At 42.0% G+C, this 18,232-nt stretch overlaps 1 protein-coding gene across 1 annotated transcript in view; it reads right to left on the reverse strand.

Moving 5' to 3' along the window:
- Positions 1-18,232, reverse strand: part of myo18ab (myosin XVIIIA b) — a gene marked incomplete at its 5' end in the record, with an annotated part of 190,909 nt that overhangs the window by 32,553 nt on the left and 140,124 nt on the right. Inside the window, 5 exon segments of the mRNA XM_080006919.1 lie at positions 1,479-1,625; positions 3,373-3,477; positions 4,943-5,053; positions 9,622-9,822; positions 10,070-10,193. Coding sequence (XP_079863045.1) covers positions 1,479-1,625; positions 3,373-3,477; positions 4,943-5,053; positions 9,622-9,822; positions 10,070-10,193 — 688 coding nt within the window.

The raw sequence follows: 18,232 nt of genomic DNA on the forward strand, positions 1-18,232 counted from the left end.
CTTTCCCGCGGCCGCCAAGCTGCCCCGAATCGGCCTAATCAGCATCCACACAGCGCTGAATGGTCCGATTTGAGGCAGGGAGATTTCCTAATGTTTGTCTGTCTTGCAGAGGGGATGGGCACACGGGCTCGTCAGCCGGCCAGGAGCCAGAGCAGAACGCCATTCCTCCTGCGCCCGAACCCATCTCCATTATCAGCATTCTAAATTATTATTTATAATTGTGGCCAGTGAGCCGTTCTGTTGGACTTTATAATAAAAACTCTTGCCATGTTGGTGCAGCACGGAAAAAAAGACTCCGTCTCCCTCCCTAAACCCTTACCTTTGGGCAGACTCCCACATGGCCATTTTCTTCTTTTTATTTTTTAAAATAATATTGCTTTTTGATTATTGCCTATTTTTGATGTAAGCCATTGCTGACATTGCAATTTCCCCCTGGACATTTGAGGAGATTCGTCAAATGCATCCGCTTACCATCTGACATTATGTTTGGATCAAAATTTGACTTGACCTTCCAGATAAGTGCTGTGAGGAGATGGGGTACCGGCCTACTGTTCAGGTCTCCTGTCTTCTCATAACTTGCTCACCTGTTGCCAAGACTTTTATTCAGGTGTGCAAATAATTCCCCTGAAGCAAGCTGTGTTTATTTTGGCCCAAGCAATACCCAAAATGAGTCAAGGTTGGAAGCTTTTGCAACGGGCCAAGTTTTATCTTTTAAGTTAATTTCAATATTTTTCATTATTTTAATTTGATTATTTTTCCACTTTGTGAATTAATTTTGCTTCTTTGGTTTGCTTTTATTGTTACTATTTGATGGCCTTTTAATGTAAAGCACTTTGAGTTAGCACGTCGTGTATGGAAGGTGCTATACTAATAAAAGCAATAATTATTACTATTATTATTATTATTATTGTTATTATTTCTGTTATTATTATTATTTTTATCTCTTGTCTGAAGTTGTAAGGGAATGTCAGGTGTGAAGCACAGATTAGATCCATTCTTAGAGGTTTAAAGGGTGCAGTTAAACAAATTGACAAAAAAAAACATTAAATTGATAAAAAATTATGCTTATATTCAGTATTGTGTATAGCGGCTCAGAAAGATTATGGTTTAAAAAAAAAAGAGGCCAAATTAATCTCATTTAACCGGCTTAGTGAGTTATGTCACAAGCAATAAATAGCAATAACAAGGATTTGTTTAAGGCAAGATGTATAGAAGGGAAAAGTGTTCAAATTTATATGCTTAGATGATGTCTCAGATCTACACACAATGGGCCTCATTCACAAAACAAGTGGACAATCAATAGATGAAACTGACATTTTAATGAGGCCTGGGTTGAAAAATAGTGAACCTATCCTTGAACATCCCCATTTTCCTACTGTCCCAACAACCACAGGCCTGCCTGCCAAAGATAGACGCCAGTTTTTTCCCAGCTTTAATTAATTTGAATTTGATATACATGTAAGAGAAAGACAGGGCACCTGGTTCTTGAGCTGGGCAATCTCCCTTTTGCTGGGTGCATTGTTCTTCATGTGATCCAACATGATCTGGGCGTCGGCCAGCAGGGCTTTTGTTCTCTTCAGGTCCTTCCTGAGCCTCTTCTCCATCTCCATGTCAGTGTGGCTAACCTGGAAACCAGACACAGAGACAATCCGGGATGAAACTTGAGTCCTCCCAACACTGGTGTCTAATCACATAAATTTCCTGAACAACGGGGATTTTTGTACATCTTTTGGAATATTTGAAAAGGATTTGCATCAAAAAATATGCCCATCGTGCTGACGATGAGAGTCATTCAGGAATGAAAATAAGAGTTTGAGGCGGAGGTAAGGAGGCCCTATAGGAATGTGGGTGATAAAAATAAACAATACACTTTTACTGCTGAATTAACTGGCATAAAATTTGATTATATTTATTGGTGTGTGCTGTGGCAAAACATTGGCACACACACCAGCCAATCAGATTAACGCACAATGTAAACAAACCATTGAGCGGGCGGCGAATCTCTTTTCTTTCCCCTTTGTTCTCCATGATGAGTGAGTGGCAATCCCTCTCATAGCAAACGAATGGCAGCTGATACGTGTTGTAAACATCATCCTATCCTCCCATCCTATATGTAAGCACTTGGTAACATTGTTAGGGAAAGTGCTATAAATAAAGGTTTATTATTCATAGATGTCCTAGTAAATTCTTGCAAAGGAGCATGCAGCTGGACCAATAAAACGTGTTTGGGGGCAGGCCGCTGCTGCTCAAATAGCTACACATTTCGCTGTCGCTCACGCCAGGTAATTAGCATAGGCCACACCTTGATTTCTCCATATAAGGATGTTCCTGGTTCCAGCACAGAGGCAAACAAAGAGGAGGAGCCGACTCTACTGCGCATGTCTGCTGCGGCTGCCGGAGTATTGTGCAGTGACAGAGCCAGTAGATGGCGTTTTCTCCAGAGGATCGCACTTACAGTCTTCTTTTCTTTCGGTTGCTCCCATTAGGGGTCGCCACAGCGGATCATCTGCCAATACCTTCTGTTCTGCGCATCTTCCTCCCTTACACCAACTGCCTGCATGTCCTCCCTCACCACATCCATAGGCCTTCCTCTTTTCCTCTTGCCTGGCAGCTCTATCCTCAGCTTCCTTCTCCTTCTGTAACTCGGCACACGTGTCCAAACCATCTCCATCTGGCCTCTCTCACTTTTCCACCAAACTGCCCAACCTGAGCTGTTCCTCTATTGTACTCATTCTTAATCCTGTCCATCCTTGTTACTCCCAATGAAAATCTGAACATCAAAGGATCGCACTTACAGTAAATGGCTAAAATAAAAACAGTGGATTAATATAAAAGTCGTTTTTTCTTTAGTGCTTGTAGCGTGGAGCGTGTAGCTTCAGTAGCCACATCTGATGCTCGCTGGTTGGGCTAACGAGCATCAGGTTTAAAAACCCCGTCCACACACTCATTCAGGATAGGAGCCTTGTGTCATGACATGTTCCATCTGCTCCTGGCTGATTCCACCTAGCCTCATCGCTTCAATAAACTGGTATTATCAACCCCGCATCGTCTGTGTCTCTGTGTGGTGGTGAAACTGCCACACTGCCACTTTCGATGATGGGGGGTTGATGTCACCAGTTTATTGTAGAGCGGAGGCTAGGCGGAATTAGCCAGGCGCAAGTGAGGAATACCTATAATCCATTGTCAAACCTGCTTGGAGATTATGACTGCTTTATAGCCAGCTTGCGTTAAGTTAACCCACTGCACATACAATGGAGTTAATTTAAGGATCCTAGACATATAGAAAAACACACACAAATCATGATACAGATATAAATAAAGGTGTTGACTTACTAGGCGCTTTAACCCGCAACGTGTTCGGTGAGTACATACCTCTTCCTGGGCAAACGAGAGTTTTGTCTCCAGCTCCCTCCTCTCCTTCAGCACTTTCTGTTTGTCGCCATACTCCTCTTCCAGCTGGATCTCCATTTGCCTCAACTGAAGACACACAGACACACACACACACATACAATTGAAAGCATGCATTTGTTCGCAAAAAAAGATGCATAATGTATACGAACTGCGGCGGGGTACGCTTTGAGCGTCTGACCGCCGCAACCTGCCTCACCATTGTAGTGTCCAAAAGTTGGCGTCAATGACAAGAATTGGTGGTTTTCACCTTTTAGCAAAAGCTAATAAAACATTTTTCCAGTATAATTGATTCTAATATTGTGCAAAACCATACAGAATCAATATCAGGCAGATGGAATGATTAGTTTCACAGAAAACAATTAAAATTACATGGTATAAATATCAGATATATGTATATATATATTTTTTTTTTGGATAGCTGAAGTTAAATATTAAATTGTTTTGGCCAAGTCACACCAATGGACAGTTCACTTTTTCGCAGTGTTAAATTAAATCATCTAATATTTCCATTAAATATCTGACAAATCTGAAATACATGCTTTGGATTTAAAAATGGGTTAATAGTCAAAAATGTAATGTGACGTCAACTGCCCAAATACCAAATATTGAGTATGTAATGTTCAGTAGATGCTGATATAAAATGTTTTACTCATAAGTGAAACAGGATGAACTGTGTTTACAGAATAAATTAAGCGAAATGGGGCCGAAAAGGAACGTCCAACATATTAAGTCGAGCACAGAGGTTATTCAGTTAATTTATTTACTCTGCATATTGTTTAACTATGTAAATGCAATGAATCCCTGTTAACGAAGAAGAAAAAAACGTGTGGAGACCAGCCACAATTGAAAACAACACTAAAATAAAATGACAAACACGCATATATACTGTATATATATATGCACGCGACAAACCAGTCAGGACACATAAGTGTTTAGAAAATGTTTAGAACTGTCACAATTATTAATTACATATTCGCCTAATTGCATTTGATTCTACAATAGACTAGAGGTACACCTCACTTTACGACCTACCTGTTTAACAACCGTTCGGACTTACGACCAGCTCTGTGACCAGTCCGTATTGTGCGCTGCGTACAATACCCGCCGTACGCACTGCGTGCGCGGCTTCTCAGCGTCAAGCATCACTGTTCTCAGACTCGTTCTCGCAGCCTGTCAGTATTCACTACGCGAGCGTTCGCAATGACTACGCCCCCTTACCATGAAATAACACAGGTCCTCGCTTATTGACCAATTTGCTTAACGACTTGGTCCTAGGAACGGAACTCGGTCGTTAAGTGAGGAGAACCTGTATATAATTTCCATATATAGAGGGGATCTCACCAAGGTGTGTTTCCAACAGTTGGGTTCAGGCAAAAGTGTAACTACATAATTTCTTTGTAAATATATTTGAATTTCTGTGCACATGATAGAAAAAACTGTTTAAAATTCACAGTAGCAACTCAAAGAGTGTGAAACCAAAAAGTTGACTGAGCCTGGGACAGTAACAGCGTGCGTGCTGCATATATTTTACCTTCTTGCTGCAGGACTGTCGGATCTCCTCCACCTCATCATCTTTGCTTTCGATCTCCTTGGAGTGTGTGTGACGCAGTCTCTCTGTCTCCATCTCCAAGCGCAGCTTGGCCTGAAAGAAAGGTGGAGCACACAGACTAATGTACACCATCCATCTATGAAACGTCATCTGAATTTGGAATAAATACAGAAATAACATTTTAGTTTCTCTGCATCTTTTATATACAGATGAAACTTGTTTTTCGAATCTTAAAATGCTCAATTTGTAGAGCTAAATTGACCTGAATCCAATCCATATTATAAATTCATTAGTTATAAAAATTAATTATTTAGACATTAGCTATGAAAAAACTTTCATGAGCAGGTAGTAAGTGCAGTTTTCTGTATGAACAAAGTCACTATTGCATAGACAATTAAACAAAGAGCCAATTTCCTTTCATTCTGATATGAATCAAGAGGTTATTTCACAATTAGGTTGAACATTTTGGATATCCACTTAGTTTAAAGCGCTGTAAGTTCTTTAAAAACCTATATCTGAAGTAATCTCTGAATTCTCATCTCTCACTGGGTGAATGCAAGAATAAATGAAAAAGCCAAAAGTGAATGCACTTTATTTAACTTGACAACGGAATACATTTTAATTTGTGTGTGTGTGTGTGTGTGTGTTTGTGTGTGTGTGTGTGTGTGTGTGTGTGTGTGCGATTCTCAACATTTCCTTGAATTACTGGTCTTTAATTATTAGTCTTGAACTACTCCAACGTTTCTCATATAATTTTCAAACTAATCCTATAGTTTAGGGCCCTTTTCAACAGATTCCACAGGTGGACTTACCCTCAGCCTGTAGTCACTGGTACTTGCGATAATTACTTCTTCTGTTGCATTAAAAGAACAATCCTCACTTAAACAGCTAGAATGGAGACGAATTAAAAAACTGAACTGAAAATATACCTTTTTAGCAGTTAAAAACGGCTCCATCTCCATTCTTGGGGATTGGAGATGTAGAAGAGCAGGGATTCTGTAATGTAGACCAGTCCTAAGCCATTAAGAGCTTTTGTATACAAATAAGAACACCTTAAAATAACTTCTAAAGTGATTATACTGAGAACCAATGCAATGTAGCCATAACTGTAGTGATATGCTCTTGCTTTCCTGTTTTTGTCTAACTGCTGAGTTGTGTATAAGTTTAAGCCTTTCAATAGACATTTGGAAGGCCAGCAAAAAGGACATTGCAGTAGCCCAGTCAACTTATAACAAGCATTTGAGCACCTTTTTAGGTCAGGAAGGGCCGTACTTTGGCAATATTGCGAGGTTTCTAGTTGAACGAATGCTTTTCTCGTCACCTTCTTTATATGATAATCAGAGTTTCCATTAGAAAAAGTTGGTGCCGGCCTGCTTTGGGGCAAACTTAAATATCCAAAAAATGCCAAACTAAGGATGTATGCGGCCCTGTTGTCAACAATACATCATCTTTGTGCTTCTCTAAGTTTTGGACGCTGCGCTTTGTCTTCGCTCTGTGTGTGTGTCTGCTGTGTTTAAAAGTGCAACCTGGGGTCATTTCTATACCGACAAAAGTGATTGGTTAGAGGTGAAAGTTCAGCTTTAGATTGTCCAAACTGATTGGCTTTCTGTTGCAACTGGTGGAACGCAGAAATGAACAGATCTGCAGATTTCTTTCTTTAATTTATTTTTATTAATGATTGAATAATTTTAATTTGACATCCAGGAAAACAATATCTCAATAATTACCATTATTGTTTTATCACCCAGCACTCATTAAAACTATGCTTAGAGGGAATTATTTTAACTGGACATCATGACCGAAGAGATTTGTCGGATATAAAATATGTCGGACAGATTTTCCCAGTCAAAAATCGTCAATTACGGGATAACGGAAACTTGAATTGGAACCTAGAATAACACCCACGCATACAGAGTACGATCAAAAAGGATTTATCTTAAGGTCTTATCTTAATTCGTTTTAAGAAATTCTTACTCATCCAATCATTGATTGCAAAGAAATTTAGTGAGGGAGATGTGGGCACGATTTGACTTCACAGAAATATATAGTTATGTTTCCTCAGCGTAGGTATGGAAATTGACATTATGTTTTCTGATCAAATCACCTAATGGGACCATGTAAAGTGAGAAAAGCAGCGGACAAATGCAGCTGCCTTGTACAACACCAGAAGTTATATCATGTTTCTCTGATAAGTGGTTGTGTTGGTGGTGCATGGTTTTATATCTACTGCAGGTGGGGTAATGAGAAGTGGCTTAGCCGGCGCTAGACGCAACTTTGAGTGATTGAGATGACTTGTAGAGGCTTCTATCTTTTTCCACTCACAGTGAAGGTGTGTCCTGACAAACCTGTTCAATCAGAGTAGTGGTGCATGGAGTGCACACAGCCTTATTCATTTTACTGATTATTTTTAGTTTGCCAAGTGGCTATAGTTTGTTAAGCAAGTAAAGACACAGTAATATGTCATTTTCTGTACCAATGTAATATAGAAAACTGTCACAATCATCATCAACATCAATATTGCGGCTGATAGCATAAAATGCTGCATTCATTAAAAAAGAAGGAAGAACTGAGACCTTGTTGGCATTTTGAAAGTTGTAAATTTGGTTAGGAACTACTTTTAAACTTTTTAAAATTACTAAGTAAGGTACTCGACCCTTGCCTAAAGAAGGAAGATTTGCTTTTGGCCTGTAGTTACTAAGGACACCAAAGTACCCAAGTGTGGTTTCTTCAATAGCGGTTTTACAACAGAATTTTAAAGCATCAGCAAAATGATGTATTAATTCTGAGCAGAATTTGAAACAATATTGAATCCACTCAAAGTAATATATAGTAGGAACAGGACCAATCTCCCATAGAGTAAATGTCCTCATGGAGGCTTGCCTTTTACAAAGTCGATCATCAGCTGAAGCTGAAGCGTCACACTGATAGTCGTGACTTTTATAAATGCTATGCGGTAAGGATTTCTAACTAAGTATAAATTCTTCTGAAAATTCGAGACTGCCTAGATCTTAGGCATGTGGCTGCATTCAGCTTTGGTAACCACCCTTCCATATGCTTAACCTGTTCTTAACCCTGTGAGGTCTATTATTGCACCCGCGCAATCGCACGTAAAAGAAGTGACTTTGGTTTATAAATCTCTCTCTACCTCCGCGTGATTTTATCATGTGCCCGTGGCAAAAAAATTGCAAGAGAGCTTAGAATAGTATTTAACAGTAAGAATATAGATGTTTTATAAAAGTGAAATTATTTAGGAGTTTAAAAGTACGGACAACACAACAAAACGTAGAGTATCAATATTATGAGTCTCAGAAAATCTGAATTCCGAAAATCTGTCACCAGCCTCAACGGACTTCATCACGTCATGAACTTCTTCCGTTGTAACAACAGCGGATGTATCGTCGGTCTCCTTCGGTGGTTCTTGAAAATATCCCGTTTCATCGTCACATTAAGTTTGAAATCTGCTGTTTGAAATGTTCTCCAAGTCCGAAGTAATATCAGATTCAGCAGCACTGTTGTGCTCCGCGTCGCTGTCGGAGAACTGACTATCAACGCGGAAAATGAAGTCCAGTACGCGCTGCTAACACTGACTTGGATCTATCGTACTGGTCAGATTAAGGTCCGAAATATGATTCAGAGCTTTTGCCACCCGCTTTGCGTAATCCATAACGATACGGAGAAGAACGTTTTCACAGACAAGTGAGACCTAAACACTTCCATGCTGTGCTTTAACTGTGTTTACGGAAGTGATGTAGGTGCGTGACGCGGAGGGTTTTAGTTATTCGCAGTTTCACAACAGTGGCTCCGTGTGTTTAAGAGTAGTACGATTTAAAGGTTGAATTCTATCAAAACGGTTTCAAATTGGAATATGGATGAATGATCTTCACCTGGACTCTCGCTTTAAAGGAAACAATCGATCTGCGTTATTCAGCGCTGTTCCGCGTCTCGGTAAGTGAACTGCGTTTCCCCATGTAATCTAACAGGAATATTTAACTCCACGGTTCAACATTTTTCTACTATTTATAAATCAAACTCTGTTTTTGAAAATACGCTGAGATAAAAAAACAAAACGCAAAGGAACACGAATCTGGATCCTTCAAGAAAAGTTTTTTCAACTTATTTGGCTGCTTCTGGCGATTTTAGAAATGCGGGAGATGGTGGCTTTTGCTGTGGTGTGTCATAAATACAAAAACATACTCTTTACATCTTGTGTGTTTAAGATTTATCTAAAAGCTGCATTAATGATACTGACCAAACTATTGATGGCATATCATTGTAGCTGTGATTTTCCTTCAAACAGATACAGTATATCAACCACTTTGGAGTAAGTGTGTGTTAAGTTGATGATATTTGGATAAATATCAGACCACACCAAAATCACAACGCTTCTCTGAATTCAGCGTGGTCTTCAGAGGGTTAACCACACTACATCCACACTCTACCCAATACCTAAAAGCAACAATCTCTAAACTTTTAGGTAAACCACCTTTAACCTTTGATGTAGCCCAGGGGAAATGCCACAGATTCAGGGAGTATGATTAACATTAATGACATGATGTGGTATTAGTGCGCATTGAAAACACTGATATCAACTGTCAGTTAACAGATAAGTTAATACAAAATGAAGTATTAACGTGTGTGTAAGCTGTGGGAGGTCTGAGCACCTGCTCCAGGATCTGGATGGCTCCGGCCTGCTCGTCCAGCTCCTCCTCCTGGTCTTTGACTTTGGCCTCCATGTCCCTCAGCTGCTTCCTGACCTTCGCCAAAGATGCCTCGTCCTTGGACTCCTGAGAGTTGAGGTCCTGCAGTTCCGTCTCCAGCTGCTCCAGCTTTAGGTTCACTGCGCACATCTCCAGGTCTTTGTCCTGTCGGGGCAGGTGGTAAAAAAAAAAAATTACATTGATGCCTTTGGTATCGCAACAAAATGATACATTTCTACATACATGTATCTATATACATACATTGCATTCTGGATTTTTGAATTTGTGAGTTTCGACAAGGACTCAAAAAATCTGAACGTGATCTGGGTATCGGAATATTTTGTGGACGCGCAAACACACGCACGCACGCACGCACGCACGCACGCACACACACAGGGTTGTGACTCTGTACCTCCAGCTGCTGTCGGAGGCTGAAAACCTCCCCGGTCAAAATGTCCCTCTCCCGAGCAAGCTTCTCCCTTTGGCTTCTCTCTCTCTGCACCTCCTCCTGTGCCACGCTCTGCTCCCCGTCAAACCTGGAGGTGGGCGAACGAGACAGTTCACACAGTCAGAATCCAACACAAATTGTCAGCTTGTCACTTAGCTGTTCCTCACTGGAAAAGTTATTGTTGCCTTGACTGTAGCACTGGAAATACAACTTTACATAGTGGAAGACTATTTTAGCAGTCATAGACGAAGGCCGCACATTTTGTCCATGTGTGGGAATACGAATATTACAAAGAATATTACATCTCTTATAGATGTGAAAAGAAACGATCAATGCAGCGTTTACGCAAGCATTTACAATGGCCTGGTGGCTTTTATATCCTACTTCTGGTTCAAGCTATCGTACAGACAAAACATTTGGGATGTGCTACAACACTGGTTTTACGAATGAAGCGTGATAGTTCTTACTATGCCTTAAGCTATCTCCAGACAGCTCGACTGAATAAAGCTAAAAGCCTTTTTGTAATCAACCAAGTCTCAACTTCACCCTGATAGGCTGTGATTGGGCCACTAGGGAACCCATAATAAGGCCTGTCCCGCAGTGTATATACTGGGTCACTGCCTGTTATACTTCCTCAGCAGATTATTCAGCTCTTGAACAAGCTGGTCAGTGAGGCCACCAGTAAGAACCCTAGTTCTTCAATCGTAAAACCAGGGTTGTAGCACAACCAAAACGCTTTACTTCATTTTGAACTTGAGTTCTTAAGAACTCAAGGGGCCACCACCGTTTTGGTTCATTTTGTTTCTGTTCGGTATATAACATGGCATATTATGCCGAGACTAGCATCATGACGTCATGTCGAGAATCTGGTGAACTTGTGTGGGATAGCCCAGGAAGAAGCACCACACACCTCCTCAACTGAAACCCCTCGAAACTGTGCCCACAAGGTAGCCACCCGCCTAGTAGAATGCACTTTGAGACCTTCTTGGGGCTCCTGCCCCACAGAACAATAGGCCAGTGAGATTGCTTCCACTATCCAGCAAGAGAGACAATCTCATTAAAGGCATTTAACACAAAAACCAGATCCTATTTCGGAGTCAGCGACCGCACACCGTGAGAGAAAAAATGCATATGATCATCATATCATATGACATGAATAGTCTCTTCCTGTTGAGCGGGGTTTTCAAAACATTGCCTGTGTGTTTCCAGGAGCACCCCCAGAGTTTATGTAAAGAGAAATGTCCTTTCTCTTTACAATGTCAATTCTAATATTGAAGAACCAGATCACATTTTGTCCTGTTTACCTTGTATGGAGATGGACAATAAAAATGTTTTATTCTTTAATATTCTTTTTATTCTTATAAATTGTTTTATTCACTAAGCTTCCAGGGGAGCTCGGAAGAGATTGTAAGAGACTGTAATCTGCGTCTGCCAACAAAAGATTGCAAGTACCTGTGAATTCACTGTTTGAGGGTAAACGACCAGAGGACAATTGAGGGGCACGGTCTTGTAAATGACTTCTGACCAAGGCCACACCCTCTGTTTTGTATAAAGCCCTCTTCATCAGAAATAGCAGCAGACTGGTCAGAATACTGCTTTGGAGCAGAATCTTTCTCTTTATTCTGCAGAATAAATATCTTTAATATTCTCAGTTTTTGTTTTCTTGTAACAGGCAGATTAGCTTCACCGACAATGCAAAATAATTTCTTCTACAACACACACACACACACACACACACACACCAGTGCTCAAAGGCTGACTGGATGTGTAAAACCTCGTTGACGGGGCTCTGGCACTCTGAATTATTTCCACCACCTCAATGGGTAAACCCTGTTTAATAGTCTGTCCTGCTCAGGGGCCAGGGGTCCAGTTTCCACTTGTGGGGAGCGGGATGGAAGATTTCCCCCGCTTCCTGCGTCAGAAGGTCTGACCAGAGCAGAAGCACACAAGGTTTCCCGTACCCAAGACGTGAGACCTCAGGTCCGCGAACAAAGTCTGTGTCTGGTTCTGGTGGCCACCAAGGGGCCACCAGAACCAGTTACACCCTGTCCTCCCTCATTGTCTAGCACCTGCTCCAACAGTAGGAGGGGAGTGAATGCATACAGACGAGCCCGAGGCGAAGGGTGAGCCAGGGCATCGTGGCACAATGGGAGGTCTTCGTTCCAAATGGAGTACCATAGAGGACAATTTGCCGTGTCTAGTGAAACAAGAAGATCTACCTCTGCTTGGCAAAAGCACGGATGAATACAAATGGGCCCACAGCAAAATCCTTGATGCCACCCGATGCATGGTTAGGGAACGGACGCCACCCTGACGATTGACATAAGCAATTGTCGTTGTGTTGTCTGAACTTTTTTTATCACCACACGCAGTATCACTGGACCCAGCCGTACCCTTTCATGAGGTTGCCGGGGGTCAGCCAAAACCTCAGGCCCTCTCGACACTCCTGTGTAATGGACAGTGCCCAGGAGAGGTCTCTGGATGGACGCACCTGCTGTTTTATAACCAGCGTTGCAGGGGACAGCCGCCATCAAGCCCAGCAGGATCATAACTCGACGTACTCTGGTGACCTTGCGCAGGGACAGTGTGCAAGCCAACTTCTTTGTCGGGGTCAGTCGTACACACATCAACCATGAGACCAGATCAAGACCCAAGTACACAGTTTGCTGGGCTGGAACCAGAGTGCTCTTTTTCCAACTCACCAGAAAACCAAGGCTGCGGAGATGGTCAAGCAGCGCCCCTGTGTGGGAGTGTACCCATACCCTTAACACCGCTATTATCAGGAGATTGTACAGATATGACACAACCTTTATTCCCTGGGTCTGCAGAGGGGCAATAGCTGCCTCCACACAAATAGTGAATATTTTGGGGACCAGAGAGAGAAAATATTGGGGACAGGGCTACAGCAGTCACCTTTCAAACACCGAATCCCAAAATTCATAAACCATTCATATTGTTTATGATTATTTTGTACGAGAGGCATTTTGATTTCACATGGTTTGAAATTCCAGCATTTTAAATGATCCGTTGCAACCCTTTAAAACAAAAAACAGGAAGAAAAAGGTCTATTACCTGGTAAATCCGCATCTTATGGTACACGTTGGTCTTTTTAAATACAAGTTGAAAAAAAAAAAAAAAGGTTTATTTTTTATTTTATGTTTGTATATACTGTATACAGTATGTACAGTAGGAGCCTTAATTAATGTTAGGCCCATGGCCTCCCAGCACCACTAGAGGCCGCTCTTGACTCATCCGCGACTCCTCCCTTCGGCCAATTTCACACACCTGGGAACAATTACCTTCATCACCCACACAGTATGTATTCTCCAGCTCCCCAGTCACTCATTGCCAGACTGTCAACTAGCTTACCCAAGTTCTACTGCTACTGGCCAGTTCCTAGTTCCTAGCTCCTAGTTCCTAGTCCTAGTGCTTGTTCCAAGTTCCTAGTTTATGTCTCCTTGTTTCGTCTTCCCCTAACCTGCTTGTCTCCTCTTGTCGACCAAGTCTGTCCCTCCCTCTCCATCCAACCAGTTAACCTGTGACGATTGAATGACCTTGAGACAATGAATGACATAAAAACAACAACATATAGCAGGGTTAGCATTGAGGTGATAATGTATAATGTATGTAACATTGTATATATACTGATAATGGTGTAATGTATGTATTGTAGCAATATAAGGTTTAGAAGATAAGGTAATTCATATATTTGAGTTACCATATTTCCTCAAATATAAGCGGTTACTCAAATAAAAACCGGGCCTCTAATAAATACCAGGGGTGTGGTCAACACCTCAGATTAAGACCAGGAAAATCCAAGGATGAACTACTGATGCCTGTTATACAGCATGTGTACAGTATGCCCGTTAAGTAAAACGTAAATTTCCGCTGCTTTACTTTAAATTGATAAATTCCTCAATACAATCACGCTATCTTCAACATGTTGTTGTCTTCAAGTCATTGTGTGAGAGGTAAACCTAACTCTGAGAATTGGAGCGGGCTTCTTTTTTTGTTCTACAGTGTAACGTGTGCGCACTTTATTAGTTATTATTACTTATTACTACTACTCTATGGAAATACTAATTTAAAGTATATTATTAGTATCTATAGATTCCCATTGCTTTTCAGAACGACAACTAATGCATGCACACACACACACAAGTGTAACTGACCATCTGTGCATTATGACTATTGATTGTATGAGATCATTTTTATCTGTATTGCTGCATCACCCTTTATTGTTTATTACATGTTTTTGCTGTTTTACCTTTTCCGTCCTACTTTCTGTTTTTTATCATTATTTGTAGCGAAGTCTCCCAGTCTCAAACTTTCACACAAGGGCACAGTACTCATTTCTAATGGCCGCAGTACACCTTTTTTGAGTGACTAACGAAGCAGACAGCAGGTAAAGCCTTGGGCCTTGGCCATCTCTTTGTTTGCACTTAATGGCTGATCATTGTGTCACCCAACAGGTCTGTACGCCCCCACACCTCACCCATACATATGCAAACGCGGATCCATTGACGAAATTCTCCATATTCCAATGGAGCAATCAACCCCTTTTTCACTGAGAGGTGAAAATACCACTCAACCAATGGGGAATCAAATATCCAGTTTACTATCATACAGGACTTATTAATAATTCTTAATCAATAGCTGGTGATTTATTAATAATAGTTGGCAACTAATCTGTGAAGTAAATCTTGAGTGTTCAGAAGGATCCTTATACTGTTTAGTCTATTTAACATTTGTACAACTCATTATTATATCCCTGGTGTTGATTTTATTCTATTGACTTTTAATTATTGATTTTTAACATATTATTGTGCCATTGTTTTTTTTTAATTCAATCAATCAATCTATTAAATGGGGGGGGGGCTGTTTCTCTGACAGAGAGGCTCAAATGCAGACATTTGTTTTAAGTTAAATAAAAATTTGATAGTTCAAAAACCCTCATTTTGAAATCAAAAGGCCAAGGACTAGAACCTATAAATCCACACACTTGGCCACTTTAAAAAGAAGGAAAACTGCTGTTTACATCATCTACCACTAGTCACTTTAATGTATCAAGTATTGCATTGAATACCTGTTTTGTCTTACCTCTTAGTAGTACATTGCAGTGTTTGTCTTACAACACTGTGTCTATCTTGCCATTCAGTATGACAATGCATTGTTGTGGCCCACGACTATTTAAGATATACACTATCAAGTTCACTCACTGTCATTATTGTCTGCATTTTATTTTGTCTTTCTCTTCTGTAAATACTTTTATATTACTTATACTACACTTATCCTTTCCATTTTAGAGTTACATTTTTTTAACTGTTTAAATACTCTTTAATTTCTGTTTTTAAAGACTGTTTTATTTTAATCACTACCATACCCTTTAGGTATTATGTAATGTTGAGTTGGCTCTGAGGCTAAGAATCTCATTACTGGTAATGACGCTTGCATTGTTATCAAGTATTTGACAATAAACTTGAGACTATAATTACATAGACCTAGTTTGAGTGCTCTCTTTACAAAGCTATAAAACTTTGTATTTTAAATTTTTTAAATAAAAAAGCTTCTATTTTGAAATTAAAAAGCTGTGCAACATGTAGATTAAAATAAAGCATTAAGACTTGTTCTCATTCATATGACAAAAAAACAATTGAACTTTGAAAGATGACCTCTGGTCAGGGTTCAGAGCACAATATCTCAGGTAATAGGTAAGGGTTAGGGGTGAAAATCTGAAATTTCTCTCTGAAATGTGATTGTGTTTTTGTGAAGTTAGCACCATCTCATTGTGACTGCAATTGAATGAATAGACGTGTTTACAGTTAAGATTAAACATGCCTTGTTAGAACAGATGAGAGGGAGGCTGAATTCCAGCCGGTTGGCAGCCGGTTGGGACAGCACTCTTCAAGTGGCTCCTACTGTATATGGATATTTTATTATTTACTTTGATCTTCCCATACGTTATCCTGATAATGACTGTCTGTTATCATTTTAGTTTTTTTTTGTGATGGATGTGTGTATGCATGTATTTACAGTGCTTGAAGTAGGCAGTATGCAGTATGCAGTATCCAATATGCAGTACCGACACTTTTCACTCTTTGGCATACAGGGACTTTTTCCTTGCGCCCCGGCACTTCTCGCAAGCTGCCGGTACTCTGATCTGCCTTCTCAAGTGGACAAATTAAGGGGACATATTGTGAAATATATCATATTTTATTGAGTCAGAGCACACTTTTTCTTTTAATTATTAGCTATCCCAGCTATGGGTTAAATAGCATGGGCAGATGGGGCTCATAGCCTTGGACGGCAACCCGTCTAGGAGAAGGACACTCTGAACTAAAACCGGGACTGCGAGGAGTTGCGCCCCGCAGTCCGCTATCAGCATAGTAAAGCCAACCATGGAGTACAAAGTCATCCCAAATCCTAAACTTCCAGCGGCGGGAGTCCGCAGGAACATCGCGGCGGACGGTGGTGCTGGTCCTCCTACTGGAGGGCACCATGACGACAGGACCTCAAATCCTGGGAGTGTCCCAGGGAGGGTCCTGTCCGATGCACTCATGCGCTGTCGGAGACCATTCGTTATGGGAACCTTCAACGCATGCACAGCGAGAGAAGAAGCGAGGTTGATTGAGCTAGCACACTGTGCTGAGGAATGGGGAGTGGAGATCCTGGGGATCCAAGAACACAGAAGAGTGCACACTGATGACCCGATCGTGGAGTGGAGAGACGCACGTTCATCTCTGCATCAGCGTGGCGAAACGAGGCCCAGGCCGCAACAGGCGGCGTCGGGTTAATGCTGAGTTCTCGAGCGCGAAAGGCTCTTCGTCGGGTTTACCACCACACAGACAGGATCCTGATCGATGAGTTTTCGGGCAACCCAGTAACAACAGTCATAGTCGTGTACTCACCCACCAACGTGGCACCATCTGACGTGGTGGTGGAGTTCTTTGAGGACCTAGTAACAGCGGTCCGAGACGCCCCAGCACACAACTTCCTGGCAATCCTTGGGGACTTCAACGCAAGGCTTTGACCAGAGGACGCACCCTTCCCTTACCAGGACTCAACCAACCGCAACGGCGCCTACCTCACTGCCTTCCTCATGGAACACGAGCTGCTGGCGGAAAACACGATCTTCCGGAAGAGAACAGGCAAGAGATGGACCTTCTGAGATCGAGCCACGTATACGCTTCGACAGTTGGATTACATCCTAGTGAGGAAGAGGTGGAGGAACTCCATCATGAATGCAGAACCATACTCCACATTCAGTTCTGTGGGCTCAGACCACCGCGTGGTCTCCATGCGGGTGAGACTGAGCCTCAGGGTCCCTAAACCAAGTCCTAAGATCTGGCGGGACTGGAAAGCGTTCTCAAACGACCCTGGCCTTCAAACCAGGTACACGGAGGAGGAGAGGAAGCGTTATCAGCAGCTGGACAAAGGAGCGGAGTCCAGCAACGAATACATGCGTTTCATTGCTGCGAACGAGGAGGCGACCAAACTATGTGTGCCCATGATGGAGAGAGTCAGATCCTCCCGGCGATCGAAACACCCTGAGGTAGTAGCGACGCGAGGGTATGTGGAGGAAGCCCGCCTCAACTATGAGCGGGTACCAACAGTGGAGAGACGTAGGGAGCTGAACAAAGCCAAACAGCTTCTCTTCAACACCTACAACACCATCAAAGGGGAGGAGCTGATGGAGAAAGTGCAGAGAGTGAAGGCAGCGCAAGGTGGACAGAGATATGGGGAGGCCTGGAGGGTAATCAATGAAATGACCGGGAGGAAGAGGACCAAGGAGGGACAGGTCGACGGACACAGCCCTGAGGAGAGGGTGACAACCTGGGCCAGGCACTTCCAGAGGCTGCTGGGAGAGACTGCAGAAGCAGTGGAGGAAGATGTGCCAACAGTCCTCCAAGACCTGGGAATTGATGATGGTCCCTTCACGGCTGGGGAGGTCGCCAGGGCAAAAACCACCGTGAAAGTTGGGAAAAGTGCCGGTCCAGATGGTCTACCCCCAGAGGTCCTGAAGAAATGTGATCTCGACGACATCTTTCTAGATTTCTGCAACCTTGCTCTGCTGCACAATCGGCCGCCTGATATGTGGTCTCTATCGAACATCATCCCAGTGCCCAA

Source organism: Zeus faber (assembly GCF_960531495.2).
Source record: "Zeus faber genome assembly, chromosome: 9".
Classification (NCBI taxonomy): Eukaryota; Metazoa; Chordata; class Actinopteri; order Zeiformes; family Zeidae; genus Zeus; species Zeus faber.